Raw genomic sequence first — 24,788 nt, 5'->3', positions numbered from 1 at the left:
GCCTGCTTAGCAATACATTAATTACGGTAATTTTTGAAGAATAAAACTGGTATTTTAAAACTAGGTATTATTACTCGCCGTCAGAAGATAAGTGACATGCAACACATAAAGTGCAACACACCAAACCACCATGCACTTTGTATACAACAGCTTAACAACCATATGTCTGCCATTTAACTGTGGGTCGTCAATTGTGCGGTAAGTTATTTATGTCATGGAAAACTTTAAAATCAATGGAACTTAACTTCTGTCGGTTTGAAGTCAACCTTGGTTGTTCCGAGTATTCGATTCTTGTCTGGCGGCCTTCCTATAAAAGAAAAGCAAGCAGAAGCCAAGCCAAGAGACACAAAAAGTACAAAATCTAGTTCACTTTTAATAATTTTACCGATGCAAACATTTAAGCAGTCAGAACACACGTCACATGCCACAAACATCAAATGCAACGTGCAAATCAACATGCAAAATTGGAACCCTTATGGTATTATAATACAGTTAAACTAAGTGATGAGTTGCCAAATATGCGACCCAAGTATATTTGCTTCAAAGTAGCTAACTTAACTTTAATCGGTTTGGCTTCAATTATCATCTTGGTTCAACGCGTGTCTTGTTGCCTTCTTCTGAAAACAAAGCAAAAGCAGTACCAAGAATTGACACTACATGTATTATACTACCTTCACATGTTTTAGGCTAAATCTAGGCGTTTCTAAAAGTCGATCGAATGTAACATTCACGTACTTGTTTACTTATTTTTATCATTGGAGGCAGAAAAGTACATGATGCAGAGAAGTACAAATTAACCCTAGAAAAAAAAACAATCCATTAGCAAAGACACACCAAGTTTGCTTTTCCAATCAATGCAAATTATTTTATTTTTAACATGCTTACATAGTCACACCAACACATGAAGTGCAACATGCCAAACCACCATTAATATCGGTATACTACAGATTACTTACTATATATCTGTCATTGCCTGTGGATCGTAGGAAATGGAAGCCATTTAAGCCATGAAAACTTAAAAATCAATGGAACTTAACTTGAATCAATTTTAAGTCAATCTTGGTTCTCCTCCGAGTACTCGATTCATGTCTTGTTGACTTCCTATAAAAAGAAAAGCAGAAGCAGAGCCCAAAATCTGAATCAAAAAAGCTACTTTTTCAAAATAGGTGCGAAGACAGGATAAGTACATGTTACACTGTCTTTCCATCTTCGACCATTAATGTTAAGTAATCACATTACCACAACTTGCTATTTGATCGCGGAAACTCGCCGAGCAGTGCACTTCTACCAATGCCGCCAAACGAATAGTTACCCCATAACACATCACATGCAAAAAACGAAGTGCAACATACTCAAGCACGGGCTAGCTATTCGGATGAACATGGTAGAAGCGTTAATTTTAATTCGTTGTTTATGCAACACTATTTGCACGAGCGACGGCTGTTTTAGCAAACTTAACGAAGTTATTGGGTTTACATTATATTTTCGTATGTCCGATATTTTTTCACGTACTTTAATATTTTTTTAAAGACGTTTGTTAAATAAGTTTACTTACACTGCCGCCTCCCTTATCTGTGTCAAAACGTAGCTGCGGTTTGTGATGGAAATCTGAAACAACATCAACAATTGTTAAAAAAAATGAAAACGAACCATTTCAATAGCCAGAGAATCTGAAAATCGTTCACCCACATATTCATCGTAACTTACATTTTTTTGAATTATTATATTTAACACCGAAATATTCTTGTAATCAATGTTTTGTGTAAATCACGAGTCTTAGTGTTAACCGATATTTAATAAGATTTTTTTTATGCTTCGTCTGAAATAGTTTTTTATGGTAGGCCTATAAGTAATTAGAATGGTTGTTCTACCTTATATGAAGACTACAATAGTTATAAACAAGCCTAAAAGTAATTTACCTCCAATTCTAAGGCTTTGTTCCTTACAGTCGTAGATACCGGCCGTCGCGTTCCATGGTAAACTGTATAAAAGAAAGAAACAAACAGCAGAGACAGAAACGAATAAAAACTTGTAAAGTTACATTATAACTTGCCAATATGTCAACATGCGAAGACAGTATAAGTGCACGTTACACTGTTTTCGCATCTTCAACCTAACTACATTACCAAAACTTAAAATTTAAACTGTAAAAAATTACGCTAATTTGTTTGGTAAATTTGCTAAATGCGCACTTTTACCGATGCCGACAAACGAACAGTTAGCCCAAAACACATGACATGCAAAAAATAATGGGCAACATGCTCAAGCACGGGCTAGCTATTCGCATTAGCATGGTAAAAGTTTTAGTTTTAAACTTGCTATCTATGTCACTATTTGCACGGCCCGACTTGCAACTGCACAATGTTATGGGGTATACATTAGGCCTACCATACGTCATCTTTTTGGAGGACATGTCCTCCTTTTTAACAAAAAACAAGTTGTCCTACGAGGACAAGAAAAAGTGCCCAAATGTCCTCCTTTTGAAAGAATTTCTGGTTTACCAAATACATATGTGACAATTATGCTTTTAAAAACAGCCAAATATGCATCTTCGGCATATTTTTTAAAGAATACAAGTGGAATTTACATTTATTGAAAATATAAGCTTATTTTAGTCTTGTAATAAACGTTAAACTTTTGATTTTACCGTTTAATTTTTTAGGCTTTTATTTTTTAGGGGTCTTTAAAGTATTTTTTTCATGATTTTTTTACAATGTGTCCTCCTTTTGGGGGATGGAAATATGGTAGGCCTAGTATACATTATGTTTTCTTATGTCCGTTTTTACCACATATTTTAATGAACTCTTCAACGCTATTGTTTAAACAAGTTTACTTACATTGTTGTCTTCCGTATCTGTGTCAGAACGTAGGAGCGGTTGGTGACAAAAACCTGAAAAAAAAATCAACAATAGTAAAGCAATATGAAATAATAAATAAAAATGAACCATTTCAACATCCATAAAAGCTGAAACTCGGCTTAGGAGCAAGTTACCTTAAATGCGAAGGACTTGTGCCTTACAATTCAGTTCCTTCTCGACACATAAAATGGCCGTGGCGTTTCCACGTAATCTGTATGAAAGAAAACAGCAGAAGCAGAAAAATATAGAACATTTAAAGCTACATTTTTATCATGTGCTGAAACATGTCAACATGCGAAGACAGTATAGGGTGCACGTTACACTGTCTTTGCATCTTCGAATCAACTTGTAATAATTTGATAGGGCATTGAATGTATATTACGTCAACACCTGATTACAAGTTTATGCCCGGTGTTCGTGTCGCGATAGCCTTAAACGTCACCATATTCTAAAAAGTTAAGTCGGAACGAAAATTTGCCACATAACAATTATTCGAATAACCAAAACGTAAATTTATACTATTTGTTTGAAAAATTCGTCCCTTAGGCACTTCTACCAATGCCGACAAACAAATATTACATGCAAAAATGAAGTGCAACATGCTTAAGCACCAGACTAGCTATTCGCATCAACATGGTAGAAGTGTTGGCTTCTATTCGCTATTTATAATGTCACATTATTTGCTTCTGCCGATTTTGTTTGAAAGCTTTTGCAATTGAACAAGCTTATAATGCTTTAAATTATCTAATCGTGGTTTCGGTATAGTTACAATCTATTTTGTGAAACAATTTAAAACAATAGCATTACCTGCATTCGCACAGTTTGCTTTCGGCACAGCACAACATCCTTCGGCAAGAGTCACCAGAAAAGAATGAGCCAACACCCACAAGAACAAGAAGTGTGACGGTACTTTTTTTCTTTTTTCCCTTTGACCAATCAGAGCTCTCGTCTTGAACACGTTACAGGGCGATTTTAAACCAACCAATAGCAAACGTCATTGCACCAAATTAGTCAGTTGCGTTCGGGAGTAGGTTAATTGAAACCTTGAGGCCAAGAGTTAGAACGCCCAATGGTCAAAGTGGCATCACGTGACACAGTTTTTGTAACGTGGCAAATGACCACAGCCTAAACGTACGACAAAATATCCATACCAACTGTAGTTTGAACTGCTGTTCGGTTGTAGAGCTATTCGATGCCTTTAAGTGTAGTTAATAAATAACAATTTTGCCACGCATATAAATGTGGATTAGTGGGGTAAAACATCTTAACATGCCCTGGTAAAAAACTAGCAATAATGTACTATTTCAAATATTTTGTGTCTGTTCAGTTCAGTTTATCAGTAACTATCGGAAGTTTATTTCAATGATTTGTTTTTCAGTTAAATCCGTGTTTACACAAAATTCACTAAACTCACTGTCTTTTATACCCGGCCACATAACGCCATATTGGCGGTGCAGTTTAAACGCGTTTAGTCATTATTTATCAATTGTGCCCGTGTTTTGCGCTTTACAACCTCACCCAACCAAAAGCATTTCATAACCGGTGCATTTTTTATGAATAGAAATATACTTTTAAAAATTATACCATTGCGGACTTTTAAAGGTGCTGACGGTTTGGGCTGTTTTAGTTGGGTGACAGTTAGTTAATTAAATAGAAATTTAATTTCGTATGAGATAGGCCTACCCATTTTGGACTTATATTCTTGCATGCTATATGATACAGTATGTATACCGTGCAGAGTTTAGGACCATCAGCCAAAGCGAGATTGAAACCAACATGGGGAACAAAAAGATATCATTAAAGTAACAATGAGTTTTGATTTCCTTTCCTTCAAGAGCGTACGGTTTAAAGATCATCTCATCTTCACAAACCAGCATAATGCAGCAGTTAAATTTATTGACAAATAACAATATACGAAAAAACAAAATGGTAGTCGAGATAATGATAAACTAGCAAGCGGTTGCCTTCAAAGTAACATTAATGGAGTCTCTATTTTCTGTTTGCACGACAAGTGTTCCAGTAAAGGAACCAATGCTCGTTGGTTTAAACGTGATTGGAAGATTGGCACAGTGCATTGATCTGCAAAGCAAAAAACGCTCAGTCAGTCAGATACAGCAAAGGGGTCAATTGTTACGTGGTTTCAACCTTGAAAAATGTTAACAGGCAGGTTTAAAACGCAAGTTGTTTAGATCAGACTTTCTTGGCCGTTTTACAATGCCGTTCACACACCATGTTTTGAAATGCAAAGGAGGTTTTGACACTTCATTGAATCAAAAATGAGGTTAAAAATGCTTCTGGACACTATGTTTTCAATGAAAAAGGTTTTTGCCCTCAAAAAATAGTGTTAAGAGTTCATACTACCCTACTCCCAGGTAGTGTGTGTTTGCACCGACGAGAATATTTAGTTTATTATCCATGACCAGGGCCTGATCGTTTGTAGACGTGCAATCGCTTATGAATTAGATCTATTCGAACTTACCCTACTGTATGCTTTAAGTGCGCAGTATGGAATGGTGGGCGAATGTTAACAAACTTCACCTGCGACACAAAAAAACGAATGGTTACACATTTTCTACCCAAATCCTCCTCTTTCCAACTATAGCACCAGTTAGATAAAAACTAAAATGGACCTGCTTCCCTTTGGACTTCCGGTAAGCATGTGTGGCTTACAGTGGGAGCAGTTTTGCCTTTGTTTTTGATGAGGATTTTCAGCAGTGATGACTGGCCCACCGTGCTTCTATCGAACGTGTACGAGTTCTCGCTGATGTAGATATCGCTTCTGTGAAGTATTTAGTACTGACATAGACTGGATTCTATTCCGGTCAGGTTGTTCGTTTGGTGTTGGGAAAGTTTCTTACACAAGGTCCAAATCGATAGCACATTTTCATTTCTCTTTACCCTTTTTAGTTTTGGAAAAGTGCGTGCGGTAATTTTAAAACAGCGATCAATCATAAACGAAAAACAAACTTTTTACGATCGTATCTTCAGCACAAAAATATAGTTAAGTTTATCAAAATAAAGGACAGCACAGAACTAAATTTTAGCATTAAATTTGCATATTCATGCCGTGCTAACATATGAGGTGGAGCTATTAACACCATACATCTGGCGGCATCCAAAAGTGCCAAATTTTCCACAGGTGCATGGCGCGAAGAGCACTGTTTTTACATTTAAAACCTCTCCAAAAATGCTCACGGTTAGGGCTATTAGGGTCGGGGCAAGCTATTAGCATTTAAAATTCAAAAAACTAACCCAAAAACTTAGTACTAATGTAAAAACTTTTTTTCCCAACCCAACCCCTCTTTAGCCGCTAAATAAAAAATTAGCTCTTTACGCCCCCTTGCGAAAGTGAATCTCCCGTGAGGTATGGTGTTAATAGCTCCACCAAGCTATGAAACTGGTGTTCGAAAGGAACGATTTCAAACGCTTACTTCTGGGGCCTGTACAGCCTAATACACCGCTGGTGACGTGAGGAACGTTGTAAAGCCAAAGCTAGCGTAGAATTGGAAACGTTTGTGACATCACAATGCACCGAGCGTGCTCTGCCGAGCAATAACGTGAGATGCTCGGTGCTCGATCAAACAAAACATTGTTTTGGCCCATCCCAACTGTCTGTATCATTTGTCATTGTGGTCCCATCCAGTTAACCGATTAACCCTTCCACACAAGAACAGAACAGGAGAAACCCCTTTTTCAATTAAGCTTCAAATATCCAAATATTAAACAAGTAAGGTTTTTATGTTCACTTGTTTGGTTTTCTGGAAGCTGACACCGGTGCAGCGGCACGGCATGAAGAAGCTGACTTGAGGCACTGGAACAAAAGTTAAGATATCCGTTGCATGTTTCACATACATACGTAAGCAGACCGAAGCCCTGCTCGGTTATGCGTTTCGATTCAGAAATGTCAAAGCTCACCTGGCCTTGTTAAGATATCTTCGCTCGTTGAAGGAAAAGCACAGGGTCATCGGTTACTTCATGATACTGTAAGATATGTACAGTTTTGTTACTTAGGGTTTATTTAGTGGCATCGAACAGAATAAGACATGGCTGTTTGGTCTGTTTGCCACCTCTCAAAGGTAAATGGCATCAGATGGCGGAAACAAAAAAGAAAAGGTGTACAAAAGCGGACAAACCTGCATTTGTGCTTCTGCATCGCAATAAGCTGAATTGACAAATAGAGAGATTGTGTCCAATGATTTGAATTCTATTCATGAATGTATCAGCTGATGGTTGATTGGCGATATCATTACAGCTTCAGTGACGCTCTCGACATGTTCTTCTAAAGTATCACATATAAAAGGTTAATTTCATTTAGAGTATAACCCAGGGGCGGGCAACTTCTCCAGTCGGCGGGCCTGATATAGGAAAATGAAGTACTTGGCGGGCCGGATTCCTGGATCGACACATTAATCGCGTATTTATCCAGTGATTTAAAACGGATTTTTGACCACCTAAACCAAATACATTCAAGAACACCACAAATACAATACAGTCCAAACAATCTAACTGATATGACATAAAATTATTCAACACACCAAATTTAATGCATACACCACAGACTTAGATACTGCCGAAACACTAACTAGGCTACACATGTGGAAACAAAAGAAACCGTGAAAGCAGGCCACACACATGGTTGGCAGTTATGTTGTAACAATGGACGTATGGTGCAATGGTAACAACGTCGGGAAAGTTTTTGCTATTGGGGAGCGTTACTGTCCGTTAAAACTATAATTTGACGCAGTAGGCAAGTAGTGGGGGATTGTGGCAGATTGTGGCCGCGGGCCACATTATCATGTAAGACCTGAAACTGACTGCGGGCCGCTCAAAATCCCGTCGCGGGCCGGATCCGGCCCGCGGGCCGTATGTTGCCCGCCCCTGGTATAACCATTGCCATAAATTAATAACAAATTGCACACACTGTTATAAACAAATAATATGTTCTGTTGAAAACTGCACAAACTTTACCTGTGTCAGGCAATATTTTTAAAAAAATATTGGATTGTTAGGGGACAACTTGGTCAACTGGATCGGGGCTATAACAATTGACACCCCGAAATGGCAAATGACAAGGATGTGCTGAGCCGAGTCCGAACCCAAGTACTTGGTACACATCACCACTATTTTTAAAGCTCAATGCTCGGCCGAGCAGTTGCACAAACTGACCTGAGCATGAAATTTGCATATTTACGGCTTGAAAACAAAACAATGTTCGAAAGGACATGAACAAAATTCATTGTTTAATTAAATGTGTCAGATGCTGGAATAGCACATATTTTCTGGGGTCTGTTCAGCATAGCACACCTCTAGTGACATAAGGCAACTTGGAAAGCTACAAAACCAGCGCCAAATTAAGAAAGTTTGGGACGTCACAATGCACCGAGCATTAACATGAGATGCTCGGTGCCCGACCAAACAGAATTTGCAGTTTTGTCACATCCCTAGCAAATGATACAAAAAAATCTAATTGAATTAATTTCAGGCATTGTTAAAAACATTTGACTACTTGTGAAGGGTTAGTGGGTTAACTGCTTGGTGGGACTATAACAATTGCAACACCTCAACGACAAATTGGGTGTGTGTGTGTGAGGGGGGGATGGGGGGCTACAACAATAAACACGATGCAAAGGGAAATGATACAAACTGCATACAATTCATCCTTTTTGAGCAATGTTGAAGAAATTTACCCATTGTGAGGGGTTAGTGGGTTAACTGGTTAATAGAGCTGTAACCATTGGCACACCTCAATGACAAATGGCACAAAAAGTGGACCAACCTGCATTTGTGCTGTTGCAGTGCAGTAAGCAGAATTGACGGATAGATAGATTGTGTCCCACAATTTGAAGTCTATTCATGGATGTATCAGCTGATGGTTGATTGGTGATATCATGACTCCTTCAGTAACACTTCTGACATGTTTTTCTGAAATGTTACATATAAAAGGATTATTTACACCTCAACGCTTAACATGTAATGGTAGACTGAATACTGAACCTTGCATTCATTAAATATAGGAATGAAAAATAAACCTTAACACACCAGTGACGTTAAAGCCGACCCCCTTGCGATGCGAAACATAGATACGTTAATGGTGACTTGCAGCAAATTTAGCAATATTCAATCCAAGGTCTGTTTCACTTTGCAGTTGAATAGAAGTTTTTGCATCTCAACAGAAGTAAAGACATTGGTCCTAAAATCCAGCATTTATTAAATTAGAAATAAAAACAGACAGTTTTCTTTTGCACATTAATTTGCAAATACTCATACTTCAGCTATCTTTAAAATAATACATATGCATTCATAAACAATTTTTGTAAATATATTTAGTGAATATACCTAAGGTTTTGGGATAAACGGTTAAATAATTCTTATGAACCGGTTACCAAATCGTATCAGGTACAGAACAATAAACAACATTTTTAAATTTAGTTTCAACTTTAAACTAACTTATTAACTTTATAGACGTCGAAATTAAATAATATGAATTTTTAATTTCAATCGCAGTCTTGTAAACGTTTTTATTTTAAATTTCCGCGTGTAAAAAAAAATAAAATATAACTTTTTTTTAAATTTATTTAGTTATTTTGCCTAATATTTTGTGGTAATCAGTTAAATATTGTTGCACTATTTTAACACTGCAAACCAGCAAATATCAGGTACGAACCCAACAAACTAACTATTTTTATTAATTTATATTCGGCGGGTAAAAAAACACTCATAACTGTCGAAAGTTTCCCGTGATGTGCTTAATTTAAAAACTAAAATCAATTTTAAAATCATCAACACAATTAAAACACCTCCCTTGGCGCCTTTTGGTTTATCTACAAAACACCACCCAAACGCAACTTTACTTTGGCGAAGAGCATTTAAAACCACCAATATTTATTGGTTCATTAATGCAAAAGTAAACTTGCCATACATTTGTTACGAATAATACATTTGTTAAAAGTGGTTCCATCTAATAAAAAGTTAGAAAAGCTGTACTTCCCAAACAGAATTGCAAAAAAAACACAGACAAATCCCAACACACTATCAAAGTAATATAAAATGTTTTATAGAAGATCAAAGATATATAAGAAAGACAACTTACATGAAAAAAGTTACCTCATAATGGTACAGCTCTGCATTTGTTATAACATGACATCTGCTTCATATATACACACAGGTATATAAATTGGTGCTTAGGTTTATTATTCAATTGCACTGCTCATAATATATCACATAACAGATTATGTTGAAGAGACCATTAAGCGAAAAAAGCACAGGTGCTAACAAATGCAGCAGCATTGGAAAGCGCCCCATTTCCGCGATAAGTCATTTAAGAACTGTGGCAACATATAATGCCTACTAAGCACTAACAAGTACTTATAATACCCAATTTCATGTTAACAGCAAAATGGGAATTGTTTGGGGTTGTTTTCCATGTGAAAGTCAGAGGTGTAGGTTTCCAAGCAGATTTTATGTGGACTTAAAAGGCAGTATTTCAGTTAGCTTAAAACACTTACTGATCGGCCACTTAATAAAACACTGCTTGCATTTTTGAACAGTAATACTGCACTTGCAAAAACAACTAACACCAGTCAATGAAAAGCAGAAGAAAAGCTGTCACAGTTTAAACCAATGGTACCAACATTTGTGTTGCAAGGGCCCCTATCCAAAAAATCAGCATGGTACAAAAGGTCTACTTACTTATCTTGCTAAAGTGTTGTATGTTTTTTTAAACTATAATGGGTGTGGCTTAACAGGGGAAAAAATAACTAAAAATCACTTGTCATTTAAGTGTTTCATGAACTATTTAGAAATTACAAAATGTAATCATTGACCACCTATAAGCATCACACACCTTTTTAGGAATTGGTGTAGCTGGACTGGGAACCAATGATACTGTTCTAGACAAAACGTAGCATTCCATATAATTCTGTGGCACAAACTGACAGTAATCCAAGTTTTGTAGATAAACCATTTTTATCTTACAAAAGTTGCTACGCATTGGCAGAAATGAGTCTCATTTAAATTGGCGTACAGAGAATGGAATGAGTACGGGAGGTGCTCTAAAACACAATATATTCAGTGTAACTACTAAAATAACATAGTAGGCCTACTGTAGATCATGTAAAATCAGAACAAGAGTACATTTGACACAGTTTTATGTTACGAGCACTTTGGTTTCTCTCCTGTTCCCCCAGCAAGATCATACACTAGCGAAGAGACTTTGTCTGCAAGCGAATTTGCGTTTTCCTGCAACAAAGAAAAAATATTTAATTTTGCATGATTAATGTACAGCAACAAATCCAAAAATATGAAAAGTGAAGACACTTCTGGAACATTTTGTGAACTAATAACAGGCTACGGTTTGGGTTTCAGTATGCAACAAATAATGTGCAATTGCATCTGTATTGGGTGGAAAAACATGTTGTCACTGTCAGTGGTAAAATGATCACACATTTATGGTATCAAATACATACAACAAGTGTTATATTATATTGTTATAAAGCATCAAGCCATAAGGTAGCTTAGACCAGGGCTTCTCAAACTGTGGGTCGCGACCCCAATTGGGGTCGCAGAATATAATTTTGGGGTCCCGAAACATTTTGTGTTATTATGTCAGTCACAATAAATGGTATACGTGAAAACATTTATTGTTTACTATACCAGGGATGCACAACCTTGCAGCCGTACAGAGACAAGTCAAACTGCTCTAAACACATTTTGTTGATCTTAAAAGAGTATTACCAGCCAAGAAGCCATATGAACCAGACTTTTTTATGCCTATTGTGTGCAAACAATTCGAAAAGGCAGATACCACAAGCATCACAATATAGATTATGACGTAATAAAAGCTAAGACTGTCAATTTGTGTGTCAAGTTAGAAATTAATTTAGGCTTTCTAGGCGCCATTAGATAGTATACATATACATAATAAAAACATTTCTTTACATCAGTAATTTTAAAACAAAAGCAAGCAGGAAATAAGCGGCCGCTGGTGAAATAAAGATCTGTGATGCAGGGTCATAGCGAAAAGGTTGTGCACTCCTGGGCTAAACCCATCAAGGGGTCGCATAGAATTTTTTTTTTTTAACTGAGGTCGCAGAGCACGAAAGTTTGAGCAGCCCTGGCTTAGACGACCAATTTCTTGTCACAGTTGTACCGATGAAACTTCATGGGTTGAAACAGTGTACACTAATTGCGCTCTGCAGCTTATTAAGTAATATATTGTGTCAAAAACGGCATGCACTACTCACATATACATTGGTTTGTCTATAGTTGTCACTTGTCAATAAATTATTTTCTGACAATGGACACAAAGCATATTTTATGTTGGTGAAACATATCATAAAGCAAAAAAACATGCTTGGAGCAGGGCGATTAGCAAAATAATTGTGGGTATACATAAACAGGGAGTTCAAAAAAACTTAACAAGACCACTAGGGCCCAAACAAGACTATATAGTAGAAATCATAAAGTACCTGTGTGTCACTCTCGGCATACACTCTCACTACATCTTCGGTTCCTGAGGGCCGTACAAAGGACCGACCATTGACATACTGCGCCACCAAGCTGTCAATTCCATCCTGAAGACCACTTGGTTTCACAGTTCGAGTCTCGGCATCAGTTGTTTCAATCACAGTTCTGTCAGCTACCTGGATTTAAAATTCTTATGTGTATCAGAAAGGCTTATGACTTATTGACTTGATGTTTTTACACTGTATTAGCAAAACTGTCAAAATAATAGTTTAAACTAGAAGGGTGGCTTAGCACATATTGCCCTTGCATATACACTATAACCTATTTTAAAACATAAATATATTTCCTATGCTTATTTTGCATTGGGTCCCATATTAGTCACCGTCTTTAATAACTTTAGTCGTTTCTGCAGGCAAAAACTCATGGGTCCCCACACATGCAAAGTTGTAGATAATGCATTTCAAGAGATAACCATGCAAAAGTCGGGTGTTGTAAGGTAAAACACAGTGATCGGCACTGGGCTTAAATAATAATACTATGTAGAATACAAACTATAAAATTAGATTCACCCCAGATATTGGTTAAAGTATGTCCTATTTAACGTTTTAAAAAAACTGACCCATTTTAGGGGGCTAGTAGGGCAACTAATTGGGTTCGACACACAAACTAAAAAATATATAAAAACCACAATGACTCAATCAACAGTACTGCAAAATTTCAGCCCAATCCGCCAATGTTTAAAATTTCGACCACTAGAGGTGTTTTGAGCAACAACCGTTACTGTTTCTGACGTCATAGGGCTGTTAACAAGCCCCTAACTGCCATGGCACAAAAACGACCACCAAGAAACCCACCAACGAGCAACAAACAACTGGTTGCCCTTGTAACACTATTGCTCCAAAGAAATCTTTCGTTTGTGGTGCCCAGTACCATACAAATACATTTTACACTTTAGGGGCTTGTGGGGTAAATGTTAGGACTACAGGGTTGAACACAACAATTGACACCTATAAATGGCATACTATACAAGAAATCCAAATTTCAGTCAATTCTGACACTGTTTAAAAACTCACCCATTTTAAGGGGCTAGCGGGGTAAATACTGGGGTTATCAACAAAAACAAAGTGGGATGCACATCTACATAACTATATCTCCCATTTGTGTAAATTTCAGCCAAATCCATCAAACATTTGATGGAAAAACGAGTTGGACAAACTTCGGGGAAAAAATACCCATTTTAGGGGGCTAGCGGGGTAAATACTGGGGTTATCAACAAAAACAAAGTGGGATGCACATCTACATAACTATATCTACCATCTGTGTAAATTTCAGCCAAATCCATCAAACATTTGATGGAAAAACGAGTCGGACAAACTTTGGGGAGAAAAAAAAGGAAGAAAAAACAAGAAAAAAACAAAAAACAATTTGAGTAAAATCAATATGTGTCCCCTTCAGGGAAGGGGACCCATAAAAAGGTTTGTTACACTGGCAAAAGCTTACAAATTGTGCCAAGAAAGCAAATGTTTAGACCAGTTCATTTCTCTCAGTGACACAGCCATCTTTGTTACATGCACAAATCAATAGGGTAATCCAAGAGTCAACAACCTTAAACGGATTTCTATGTGGTAATGGCTTTGCATGCCAACTTTTCTGTGGGTAATAGTGGATTGTACCAAAAGGAAAACAAATTATTCTGACCACAAATGATTTCTTTGATCATTGGTACTTTATTTCAAACTGGATTTTATCCAATTTTAAACATTTAAGAGTGGCTGGCTTTGTGACGGCTGGCTTTATGGCAGCTTTCTAAACAAAGTAGTTATATGTAACACAAAGTCTTTTGATTTATTTTTCTTACAAACAAGAAAGCAATCTGTTTTGTTTGAAATTTCATAACACACTGGTACCACCAATTTTTTGAAGCATAGTTTTAATGTTAAGTGATAATAGTAAGTGAGTTCTGAATATTAACTGTACATCTTACATAAAAAAACAGAGGTAGAAGACTGCACAATTGTGGAGTGAATGTAGAAAAAAACGTGGGTCATTAATTGACGGAAATTACCTTTGAAACAGTCGCAGTCATGTTGCAATGCAGACCGAAATTAACCCACTTTGTGACAGGAATTCAGACATTGAGTGTTTTGTTATGTTAAGTTATGTAACAAAAAGTCTGATGCTTGTGAACTAAATGCTTACAAAAATGATATGATATTTTAGCAGTCAGGTCTGTATTTACAAACAACCACCACTACTCAAGGATACACACAATTTTAGCATTCATGGAATAACAGATGGTGAAAATAGCTTGTGGTCATAATTGGCCACAAATGACATTTAACGAACAGCAGCTATTTTAGGGAAACCCACCAAGCAAAGAATGATTGTTATAAGTTCTTGGAAAATAAGGTTAATAGTGCTTTAGTGCATTACAGCCACCAGCCTAGTAAATATTTGTTAAATGACTTGTGCTTCCAAACCCTTTTTTGGCCACGCCCACCTAACCAACTAAAAAATTCTAATTGTAACCTAAAAATTTCAAATGCTCCACATGTTGGCAACCGTGGTAAATATCTAATCATTTCAAAAAGGTTAACTTTCTTTCAGCTTTGGTAGGTTAAAACTCCAACCGAGGTTACAAGCAACCGAAAAACATGTCATCGACAAAAGAAATAGACACAACATATCCAAAGTTTTGACCAAGATCTTAAAATCTATAGAAAGTGTATGCTACTAGCTGGGTAGCACTGGTCTTGTATAAGACAAACACAAAATCCTGTTTACCTTGACTTTCATCTGTCTGTTTGGCAGTTCAGTGTAGAGTGCAGACCATTCTCTCACACCCCAGTCTTTTGCATGGAGTATTGCCTCCACTGCAAGCATATCTGACATCGCATCTCCAACTGCCTGTAAACAAGTATGCCTTTGTGTTATATGGTAAACATCAGGTAATCCGGATCTGTTTGGACCAAAAAAATTGTCCAGATTAAGTGAAGATCCTGCCCATTTTCCGATTTTTTTTTAGCATTTACCAAAAAGAAAACTAGAAAAATAAATGTGACATGTGTCAAATTGAGGTAAAATATTTTAGAAAGGAAATGTCGCACAAGTATTAATACAGGCACCTTACTGGAAGTGGATGCACATGCATTGAAATCAAACATAGCTGAATAATTTTTGAAACTGATAATGGTTTGAAACTAATTGTATTATTAATATTTCAACAGACAAACCTCGTTTATAACAGAGAGAAAGGTTTGAAGTCTCTTTGCTGCATTTGCTTCATCTTCATTTGTTTGTGTTGTTTTACTTGCAAGTAACTTTCGCCAAGATTCTTTCACAGTGACCTACAGTAACATGACAGCATAAAAGATTTAACAATCATTTAAAAGTGTTAATATCAAAACTATACTGTCAAAGCATCGAGCCAACAAATAATAAGCTGCAGACGGTGCACATTGTTTCCAGCCAAGGTTAGCCAGTTTTTTTATCTGGTGTATGCCCAGTTGTGGCATCAAACAGAATAGGTGAGGCATGGCTTTTAGACTGTTGCTCCAAACGTTAGATTGCTAAACTTGCCAATAAAATCTATCTCTTGACACCAGCTGCATTGATTAAACCTTATAGCAGTGGTTCCCAACCGGGGTGCCGCAGCACCCTAGGGTGCCAATTGAAATGCTCCGCGAGATAAGGGTGCCGCGAGATATTGACATTGCAATACTGCGGCCCATTATTTATTTTAACTTTAACCCGTTAAGTGCGGAATTTATTTATTTCTAACCGAGTTTCAGTGCGTATTAAGTTTCGCGTTTCGCATTTAAGTTTCGCGTCTCATACGGTTATTTGAAATACAGAAACCTCAAAAAATTGATCCAGTTTTGCCAGGGTGCCGCAAACGATTTATCTCTTTGATAGGGTGCCGCAGGGTCAAAAAGGTTGGGAACCACTGCCTTATAGGTTGAAACATTGTTCACTGTCAGCAACGTTTTAAAACTATATTGTTGTGTCAAAATTAATATTTTTTTAATGTGTAAAAAACGTAAAAATATTGACTGATGTTTTTGTTTTTACATAAGGCATATAACAACAGGTTATAGTCCAAATTTCTTCTGTTCATAAGTAGGTTAGCAAACACTCTCATCTCATGGCCATGTCCTACACAATATTAGCTCACAGCTACTTCAGTAAAGTGCATCAAACACAGCACAAGCACACAATTTTGCTGATCACTAAGCAGAAGTGTTTCACAGGTTTTGCCATCACATGCCTAATTTAGATTTTAATGTGATAAAATCATGATATACTGAACTTAACTTATGAAAAGATGTGGACAAATGATTATCACCTAGTAAAGCATTAAAACACTTGTCTATAGTTGTTGTATCCATTACCATTAAATATTCATTAATAAACATTTTTGCACAACACCAGCAATTGCTTCAACCAACCGTTCCATGTCCGTTGGCTTCAAAATAAATTCCAATATCGAAATCTTGTGCTTTATGATGAAGATGCTTTACTCCAGTTTTCACACAAGCCACTTCTACTTTTAATTTGTCTTTTAAAAAGTTTGTCGAGCTTCCGTTGGCGTAAGCAGTTTGAACTACTCCAAGTTTAGCTTCCAGTTTTGCCTGAGAAGACCGGTACATTAAACGGTGAATTTTGTACAGGAAACATCAGAAAGTTTGAAACCTCAATTAAAGAGTTTTAAGAGGCCCCATCAAAGACATTACTACCTGAGAACTTCTATGTATCAAGTATCATTATTGCAGGTTCGTGAATGTGATTTACTTGTTCAAAAATTTACTAATTTGTTAGCAGTAATGGTTTTCTTGCAATGATTAATCATCAGTGTAAAAGTTTTTGAAATAAAATGTATTTTCCCTTTAAATTTGTTTGGAGTTTAGTTAATCAAAAGTTGACCCAGTTGCTGATGTTAAATTTGCATTTTAAGTCAAATATGGTAAACAATAAAATGTGTACACAGGTAAACACAGTAAGACTATGTTTTTGCAAGGTTGCTATGTACATAATTGTGACAAACTTGTTATGTCCCTAGCCTACCAACCACAAAGTGTTAACCGATAAACAAGTGATGACATACATCTGCAAGGAGCTCTTGTATGTGATGTGCAAATAACGAAGCAATCTTGTCTCCGTCGAGCAAAATAAAGTTGCAGTCACTGTCCAATGTGTAGTAAACAAGTCGATCTGCATCTCCATCGAACGAACAATATCTGTGGTAAGGTTCCATGTTAAGACCTAGATGTACAAAAACACTGTCAGGTCTGCGGTTTATGTCTCGAACAAATGTTGTGTGGCATCGAACAAATTTGGTTAGGCACGTTCTTCAGCCTGTTCCGCCCAACAAACTAGAGTGCTGTAAAATGGCTGCAATAGCCCATACAGCCAATCTCTTGTGACCAGTTGCACTGATGAGAGTGAGACCCAATAGGTCGCAAAGGTGTGCACTGTCTGCATCTTACTTTCAGGTCTTGCTTAATAATTACTTTGTGCAGCATAAGTGCTTTGTAATTAGACATCATTACCACCTGCACTCCTATGCCTTTGTGAAGCACAACAATCTTTAAGTAACAGTTATAAAGCTGCGCAACAACAGATTGTGGTTTATAAAAGCTTTCTGACAAGACAAAAGTGAATCCAGATTTTCGCCTTTTCGACAATTTTTTTTTGGTCCAAACGGGTCAGGATTAACCAAGTTTTACTGCTTATATTAACCAAGTTTTACTGCAGTGGTTCCCAACCGGGAAGGAATTCCTCCCTAGGGAGGAATTTTATGAGTTCAGGGGAGGAATTTCATAAAAACTGCAAAAAAATTACATTGAAAATGTTACAGAAATTTTTGTACATACATTATTATGTATTATTATAATTTGGAACCGGTTCACATTTGGTAAAGGATTCTGAATGGACATCCCTAATTATAAGGTCTATTTCAAAATGCTTCAATTTTTAATGTTATATTTGTTTTTCTTCTTATGGGGAGGAATGAATAGTTCAAAAATGGGCAAAGGGAGGAATGTAACAAAAAAGGTTGGGAACCACTGTTTTACTGTATAAAGATGTTCAAAATTGTTACTTTACCAACTGGTGCTTGTTGTTGAATTTTCACATAATCAGCTCCACAGTTTTCATTCAGTTTTCCATTTCCAACTTCTGCATTATTGTGAACCACCAAATCGATGGACCCACCGATGTGCTCATAGAGTTTTTGTAGTTTAGGTGCCCCTACACCATTAGCACAATCCACTGTTACTATTGAACTGTCCGATTTCTAAAAATAACAAAATTGTTAGTTTGACATAAATTAAAAAGACATACAAAACACAAGCTACATTGTCTGCTAAATCACAATATGCCAGACCCACACCAAATCAGCCGGTCACCAAGCATTCACAATATGACAAGGCGTAGGATATTTTCTAGCCTGTGGTGGGATTAAAAGCCACGACAGGAGTCTTTCCGGGACTTGCACTCTAAACTCGCTGAAGGTCAATATGTTGCTTTTTGTGTGGCTTATATAATATAAACATGTTTTTATTATTATAAATGAGTTTACTGGTAGTAATAACCAACAACATACAACTTTTAAAACATCCAATAAAATTGGCATTTTAGGTTACAGCAGATTCTTATTTGATCGTATGTTCAGTTACATTAAAAAGTCTTGTGAGCAGTTTCAGTATCACAAGGTAATTGCAAACAATCAGTACTGTTTACACTCACTTTAATTCATTGGATAAATTAGGATTAAAATATCAACTGTGCGACTAAATGTATTACATTGTAATTAACATACCTCTTTAACTAAAGACTTGAATGCATCTGCGAAATGAGTATAGTAGCTTTCTTCAGAGGCATCTGTTTCTCCACAGTTGAACATACATGTCACATAATGAAGCTGTGGAGTTGTCATCAAACCAAAGTCCTTGCTTGTTCCCCCTAAAGCAGCTATGCCATCCTTCACAGCCTGACTCAAGGCAATGCTACTGGGTCTGTACAAAAATTACAGCATAACATAAAACACCTTATTTTACTTCTTTCGTTTGCATTAGTCTTAAATTTGGCATTTTTAGTTGTGTTGCAGTTGTGGTAGACCAATTTAAGGGCATAACAATTAGTATACTCTTTCACAGATTACTAGTTTGCAAAAGTTTTCTCAACATCTTCAGTTGCTTGCTGTGACTGAATACAAAGCGAATGGTATATATCAGGGGCGGGCAAGTTCTCCAGTCGGCGGGCCTGATATGGGAAAATGAAGTACTTGGCGGGCCGGATTCCTGAATCGATACATTAATCGCATATTTATCCAGTGATATAAAACGGATTTTTGACCACCTAAACCAAATACAATCAAGAACGTCACAATACAATACAGTCCAAACAATCTAACTGATATATATAACATAAAATTATTCACCACAGCAAATTTAATGCATACACCACAGACTTAGATACTGCCGAAACACTAACTAGGCTACACGTGTGGAAAGAAAGAAAACCGTGAAAGCAGGCCACACATAAGGTTGGCAGTTATGTCGTAACAATGGATGTATGGTGCGATGGTAACAACAGCGGGAAAGTTTTTTGCTATTGGGGAGCGTTACTGTCCGTTACAACTATAATTTGACGTAGTAAGCGAGTAGTGGGGGATTGCGGAAGACTGTGGCTGCGGGCCACATTATCATGTAAGACCAGAAACTGTCTGTGGGCCGCTCAAAATCCCGTCGCGGGCCGTATGTTGCCCGCCCCTGGGATATATGACATAAGAGATTTGTCTTAATGTTTTAAACCTTTTATATCCTATTTGTATTCATTCACAAGAACTGAACATGCCCAAAAACTTTAGCGAAAATGTTTTCTGAAAAATATATAATATGTGATTACTGGTTGATTTGGCCTTAGGTTTTGTACAGTCAGTTTTAGATTATGTTAATGTAAAAATACCTATCACAGGTAAACTGCTACTACAGTGGTTGATTTAAACACAAACCATGCTTGTAATATGTCTTAAAGTAGTTAGAGTGCCAAAGGCTCACCCTTTAGTACAAGTTTATCTTGCAGATTAAACACATAATTTCATGGTCATGTTTGAGCAAGTTAGAACAAGGTTAGGACTTGCTGCACTAAAGTACTGTAACGGCCAATAAAATCAAGCTCTGTGGTTTGCCAGACTAGACTACCTTGTGTCTCTTGCTGTAAAGATTGTGGCCTGTTCCTCCAAAGAAATATTTTCCAACTTTACAATATTATTGAGTTCCTTGATAATTTCATCATTCCCCACATTAGCTAACTTGGTAGCATACACTTCCCATTCTTGCTGCAGCATTTCCCCATGAGGATCGATTAGTTTTACACCATTGTCTTCCTACAAACAGCAAAATAGATTAAATAAGTAAATGTCATTTCTAGGTTATTAAGCTAAATTAATTTAGGAAATTAACAAATTTGCGTCAGTCTTAAAGTGAAGAGCCGTGCTCGCTTCCTATTAAAACTTTTGTAGGTATGGTAAATACTTGCTTATATGTTTCACTTGTGCTTACCCATGGGACACCAAGTCACTTTTGTGTTAGTTACCATTGTATGCCACTTTGGTATGGAGGATTAACTGCAATGTAATTAACAGTGACTGAACTAAAGGACTTGTTTGCCCTCCACTATGTTGTAATGTTGAATAGTTCTTTTCAATTTAAGGATCATATTAGTGTTGCTTTGTTACCATAATTCCTTATACCAAGTGAAATCATGTGAACCAAGTCAAACAAAAAGCAAATCTTGTCAGAGACTTTTTAGTTTTATCATTAAGTTTTTTCAGCAACCTATCACCAAAAAGTTTTTAATTTAATACAACAAATGTTTGATCCTTACCTCTGGGTTGTGTGAAGCTGTTACCATGACTCCGATGACAGCTTTCTTGCATTTAGATCGCAATACAGCCAAGAGTCCCATGCGGAAAAATATGTGATCAAGTTCATTTGCTTTGCCTCGGAATCCAGCAGTGCCATATGACATCATGGACTTGCTTGGCTTTGCATGAACCTCGGCAAGTTTTAGAACTTTAATATCATTTATGCTGGTAACTGCAGACGCCATTTTAGATTCCTATGTGATGCAAATATCCTGCTGAAACAGTTTCGTTAAACAAATTGTTTTATCTTTCTTTAGCACAACATCAGTTAAATTTTTAAATAGTAGCAATTTAAAAAGATTTAAAATTATCCGTGACTACATCTTTTCACTTAATCTAAAGCTTTAACAGTTGATTTAACAGGTGTTCTACTTACAATTACAAAAAGTTAAACTTGCATCGTCCAGATTTTAAGAAACACGTCATCAATAATAAAAGCGACTTTTTATTAAAATTAACTCCGTGTAAACGCTACTTTAAGCTCCCTGCATGTAGTAGCTGCTTAGTGTGGAAATTTTCTTTCAATACTTCAAACAATAAGGCTTTTGCAGCTACTGAAAAATACCTGTTTACAAAACAATTGCCGGCATTTTTTAACAAACACCGGGAAAAACATGGAAATCGTATGTTAAAAATATATTTTTTTAATAATTAGGGTGAAACCTAAATTATTTTTGTCCAATTTAGAATCCCTAAAATATTCGAAACTTTTAATTACTTAATGTCGCAGATAAACTTTTTTGGGGGGTAAGGGGACACAGTTAAGGAACTGTTGTTGAACGTTTTAGAGTGTATTTTAAAATCAGTGCACATTCAAACACACAAGCATAAAAAAGAAAATACAAAACAACAGTCAAAACCGCTGAAGGCCCTCTTGTTAAAGGATAGAAAACAAAAAAACTATGATATATTTTACACTCATATGAAACACAGTTGCGGAAAAAATAAAGAAACACTTTGAGTTTTATTGTCTGTGGTGTGGGTTGCTTTGAATTGTGGAGACAGAATCATATCGGGTTATTCTTTGCTCCATGTCCTGAATCCTGAGATCCTTGAGATGCAGAAGGTGTTCAAGTCTTCTTATCTTAACTTGAAGTATCTAAGTTAAAACATGATCTTTCCACTTGTGTTTGCAATGTAAGTCATTACCCTGATGAAGGTGTTTCGTATGGGACATCGAAACGTTGGCATATTACAATAAAAAAACTGCCGGAAGAGCTAAAAATTCTGTTGATATGATCTTTCCATTAACATTTAAAATCATTTCAAGTAAGCAATACATTTCTTGCAAGTAACTGAACAAAAAACTGAATCCAACCAAAGGTAATTTCGCAACCCCTGAGTTCTGGCAACAAAGAGTAACAGAGAATTTAGGGCAAATAGATTAGCCTAAACCAGTGGTTTCCAACTTTTATTAACAAATTCTTTTCTTAACAATTCAAAACATTTTCATTCCTCCCCAATAGACTGTATGGTAAATGCTAAACCATACAGATATGATTTAAATTGGGTCTTTTATCAACTTCACAGGTTATATTCCCAAAGTTTAAGTATCCATCTACAAACCACATGTACAAATTAAAGTAAATTCCTGCTTTGAAGTTTTTGCATTCTCTGGTTGGGAACAACTACCCTAAACCAATTAGTCCTTTATTTAAATTATTGTTCAAATTGGGACCATTTTTTTCTATACAAGGTTTTGCAGCTTGTTTTTCGTCCCATTGTCAAAAAATCATAAGGTGCAGACAGTCAACTGCTGATTTAACAATAAAGCAAAGTGACAATGTACTTTTTACCCAACACAAAATAAACACATTACTGCTTTTAAGGACTTCAATATACTTCACATACTTGCACAGTTTCTTGTGAGGCTAACAGTGCCTGCTCTTTTTCTTCCAGGATAAGCCTTGTCTGACTGTCGAGGCCCCCAAGGTCAAGGTTGGCAAGAGGTATGGGATTCTTCACAGCATAATCTGTTTGTAATTGTAAGGTTCCAGGTGCACTTTCAGTATTAGCACTGTGACCTGCACATAAAAAATGGTAGCTACAGCAAGGTGTACTAAGAAACAGACCTGGCTGTTTTAGTATAATTTTTTGCTAATACCACCAAACTATGCCCCTAATACCAAATTGAACCTTTTCAGAAAGTTTTTGTAACTTTTAAACTAAGGCTTTTATGCAGTTAACAAAATCAATCCATTCAAGATAAATATATTTCTCCTATGCACCATCCTCAGTATCTAAAGGCAAGCACAAGAGTATCAATTGGTGAAACACACATGTGTGTATGGATGAATTGATAGAATGAATGACTTAATGATTTAATGAATTTGAATCAAAAAGCGTAAGGTTCATCGTAGTCTTCATCCAACAAGCAACAAGCTGGGAGATTCTGGTTTAAAGTTTAAATATACTGTACAGATAAAAAAGTTTTATATAATTGTAAATTGTCAAACATACTTTTTTCGGACCCTGTTCTTGCATTGTAATAAGGCCGACTCTCTGGAGTGTATCCATGCTAAAAACAACAACATTTTTTTTAGTAAAAAGTAAAATACTTAAGCTACTTCTTTTGAAAAAGCTAAGTCACCTTCATTGTTGCATCATTTATTTTTCTCTGTAACCCAAGAAGAAACACCTCAACAATACCAGGAGTGCATTCAGCAATTTTTTGCATAATATCAGCAGGTACAGTGAAATGCAATTTCGACAAAACTTTCCTAAAACAAAATATTTGTGAATTAAAATAATCCTAATCACTAGAACATGTTTGTAAAATAAAACAAGACCAAACATACAAAACAATGTAAACAACTGTAAAACGTTTTAACTCATCTAAATTATAAATAAACCAGAGTTTATGGGGCTTTGTTAACTTGTAACCTATGGATAGTATTATTTACCTGTTTAAAGTTCCCCAGTTGTTTAACTTTTGACTGACAGAATTTGCAGAAATATAATTGTGAACCTCAACCAACCTTGGAAAGTAATGTTTGCAAATTTCCGCAACCAATACTACAAAAAAATAATAATTAGCAAAACCTTACAATAATGGTTGTTAATATCACAATAAAATAATAGTTTACCGAGATATTTACACTTAGTCACTTACATCCATCACTAAAATCTCTAGTCAGGTTTTTCTTTTTCCTGGAAAGTGGAATCTTATCTATCCAAGCCAAAAGACCTTGCAAATCATCTTCTTGCAGAGGATCCTCATAAGACATTTTAAAGTGTTGAGAAAAGATTTAAAATGACAGAAAAGATTACATGGAATTTAAATTTTGTCTTAAACTTCTGGAGACATTTAAAACAGAAAATGTAGAACTTGTTTCTAATATTATTATTCAAAATAATGTAAAAACCAAAGTCTTGAATGCAAATTTAATTCTCCGTATGTTATCTAAACTTAAATCTAATTTTTGTCCCTAATCACAACACCAACTACCACGAGAACGTCCAGAAGAAAGAATGTAAATAAACGGCGTCTATTCGCTAAGATACAAACGCATGGTAACCGCACACACGTTTCACAA

At 36.2% G+C, this 24,788-nt stretch overlaps 3 protein-coding genes and 1 long non-coding RNA gene across 12 annotated transcripts; 1 reads left to right on the top strand and 3 right to left on the bottom strand.

Moving 5' to 3' along the window:
- Positions 1 to 757: 757 nt before the first annotated feature.
- LOC145219964 (uncharacterized) lies at positions 758 to 4,545 on the bottom strand. The gene is made up of 8 exons (XM_080087260.1): positions 4,542 to 4,545; positions 3,666 to 3,807; positions 2,993 to 3,014; positions 2,838 to 2,890; positions 1,920 to 1,981; positions 1,556 to 1,608; positions 957 to 1,101; positions 758 to 799 (listed from the first exon to the last, which is right to left on the bottom strand). Exons 1-7 carry the CDS (start codon positions 4,543 to 4,545, stop codon positions 1,084 to 1,086), a joined length of 354 nt encoding a protein of 117 aa, XP_079943386.1. The 3' UTR covers positions 758 to 799; positions 957 to 1,083.
- A 189-nt stretch (positions 4,546 to 4,734) lies between these two features.
- LOC145217717 (phosphoacetylglucosamine mutase-like) lies at positions 4,735 to 21,861 on the bottom strand. Of its 8 annotated transcripts, none has more exons than XM_080085054.1 (17): positions 21,629 to 21,861; positions 21,213 to 21,467; positions 20,528 to 20,712; positions 19,144 to 19,339; positions 18,429 to 18,618; positions 17,428 to 17,585; positions 16,772 to 16,954; positions 15,557 to 15,670; positions 15,108 to 15,230; positions 12,326 to 12,499; positions 8,898 to 11,096; positions 8,635 to 8,780; positions 6,992 to 7,137; positions 6,774 to 6,839; positions 5,489 to 6,669; positions 5,338 to 5,396; positions 4,735 to 4,937 (listed from the first exon to the last, which is right to left on the bottom strand). In XM_080085054.1, the coding sequence occupies exons 2-11, from the start codon at positions 21,435 to 21,437 to the stop codon at positions 11,010 to 11,012; spliced, it is 1,635 nt and encodes a 544-aa protein (XP_079941180.1). In that variant the 5' UTR covers positions 21,438 to 21,467; positions 21,629 to 21,861; the 3' UTR covers positions 4,735 to 4,937; positions 5,338 to 5,396; positions 5,489 to 6,669; positions 6,774 to 6,839; positions 6,992 to 7,137; positions 8,635 to 8,780; positions 8,898 to 11,009. The 8 variants fall into 8 exon arrangements, with proteins under 8 accessions (XP_079941180.1, XP_079941184.1, XP_079941178.1 ...); XM_080085058.1 differs by having other exon boundaries at positions 5,529 to 6,669; XM_080085052.1 differs by having other exon boundaries at positions 5,338 to 5,637; positions 6,290 to 6,669.
- Positions 15,731 to 17,430, top strand: LOC145217722 (uncharacterized). The gene is made up of 3 exons (XR_013857463.1): positions 15,731 to 15,850; positions 16,994 to 17,095; positions 17,383 to 17,430. It is a non-coding gene; the product is annotated as an uncharacterized LOC145217722 (long non-coding RNA).
- Positions 21,862 to 22,022: 161 nt separating the features above from the next.
- On the bottom strand, positions 22,023 to 24,583 carry LOC145217720 (sperm flagellar protein 1-like). Of its 2 annotated transcripts, none has more exons than XM_080085061.1 (6): positions 24,365 to 24,582; positions 24,156 to 24,267; positions 23,843 to 23,972; positions 23,713 to 23,770; positions 23,104 to 23,276; positions 22,023 to 22,351 (listed from the first exon to the last, which is right to left on the bottom strand). In XM_080085061.1, exons 1-6 carry the CDS (start codon positions 24,477 to 24,479, stop codon positions 22,217 to 22,219), a joined length of 723 nt encoding a protein of 240 aa, XP_079941187.1. In that variant the 5' UTR covers positions 24,480 to 24,582; the 3' UTR covers positions 22,023 to 22,216. The 2 variants fall into 2 exon arrangements, with proteins under 2 accessions (XP_079941187.1, XP_079941188.1); XM_080085062.1 differs by lacking the exon at positions 22,023 to 22,351 and adding an exon at positions 22,358 to 22,810 and having other exon boundaries at positions 24,365 to 24,583.
- Between the last annotated feature and the right edge of the window lie 205 nt (positions 24,584 to 24,788).

Source organism: Phallusia mammillata, chromosome 3, assembly GCF_965637545.1.
Source record: "Phallusia mammillata chromosome 3, kaPhaMamm4.hap1.1, whole genome shotgun sequence".
In the NCBI taxonomy this organism is placed as follows: Eukaryota; Metazoa; Chordata; class Ascidiacea; order Phlebobranchia; family Ascidiidae; genus Phallusia; species Phallusia mammillata.
This window is presented reverse-complemented; position numbering and strand designations above follow the sequence as displayed.

Bases quoted from the DNA above. Each gene is read 5' to 3' on its own strand.
- LOC145217717 (XM_080085057.1), bottom strand. From the start codon at position 21,437: ATGGCGTCTGCAGTTACCAGCATAAATGATATTAAAGTTCTAAAACTT. The intron at 19,340-20,527 runs GTAGTCTAGTCT...ATTTTTGTACAG, and splicing joins TTTACAGCAAGAGACACAAG to ACCCAGTAGCATTGCCTTGA. The intron at 12,500-15,107 runs GTAAACAGGATT...TTTTAAATCCAG, and splicing joins ACAGACAGATGAAAGTCAAG to GTAGCTGACAGAACTGTGAT.
- LOC145219964 (XM_080087260.1), bottom strand. The intron at 3,015-3,665 runs GTAATGCTATTG...CTGAATTGTAAG, and splicing joins AGCAAACTGTGCGAATGCAG to GCACAAGTCCTTCGCATTTA. The intron at 2,891-2,992 runs GTAACTTGCTCC...TTTTTTTTTCAG, and splicing joins ACAAGTCCTTCGCATTTAAG to GTTTTTGTCACCAACCGCTC.
- LOC145217720 (XM_080085061.1), bottom strand. From the start codon at position 24,479: ATGTCTTATGAGGATCCTCTGCAAGAAGATGATTTGCAAGGTCTTTTG. The intron at 24,268-24,364 runs GTAAGTGACTAA...ATTTTTTTGTAG, and splicing joins TAGAGATTTTAGTGATGGAT to TATTGGTTGCGGAAATTTGC. The intron at 23,277-23,712 runs GTATGTTTGACA...TTTTATGTGCAG, and splicing joins AAGAACAGGGTCCGAAAAAA to GTCACAGTGCTAATACTGAA.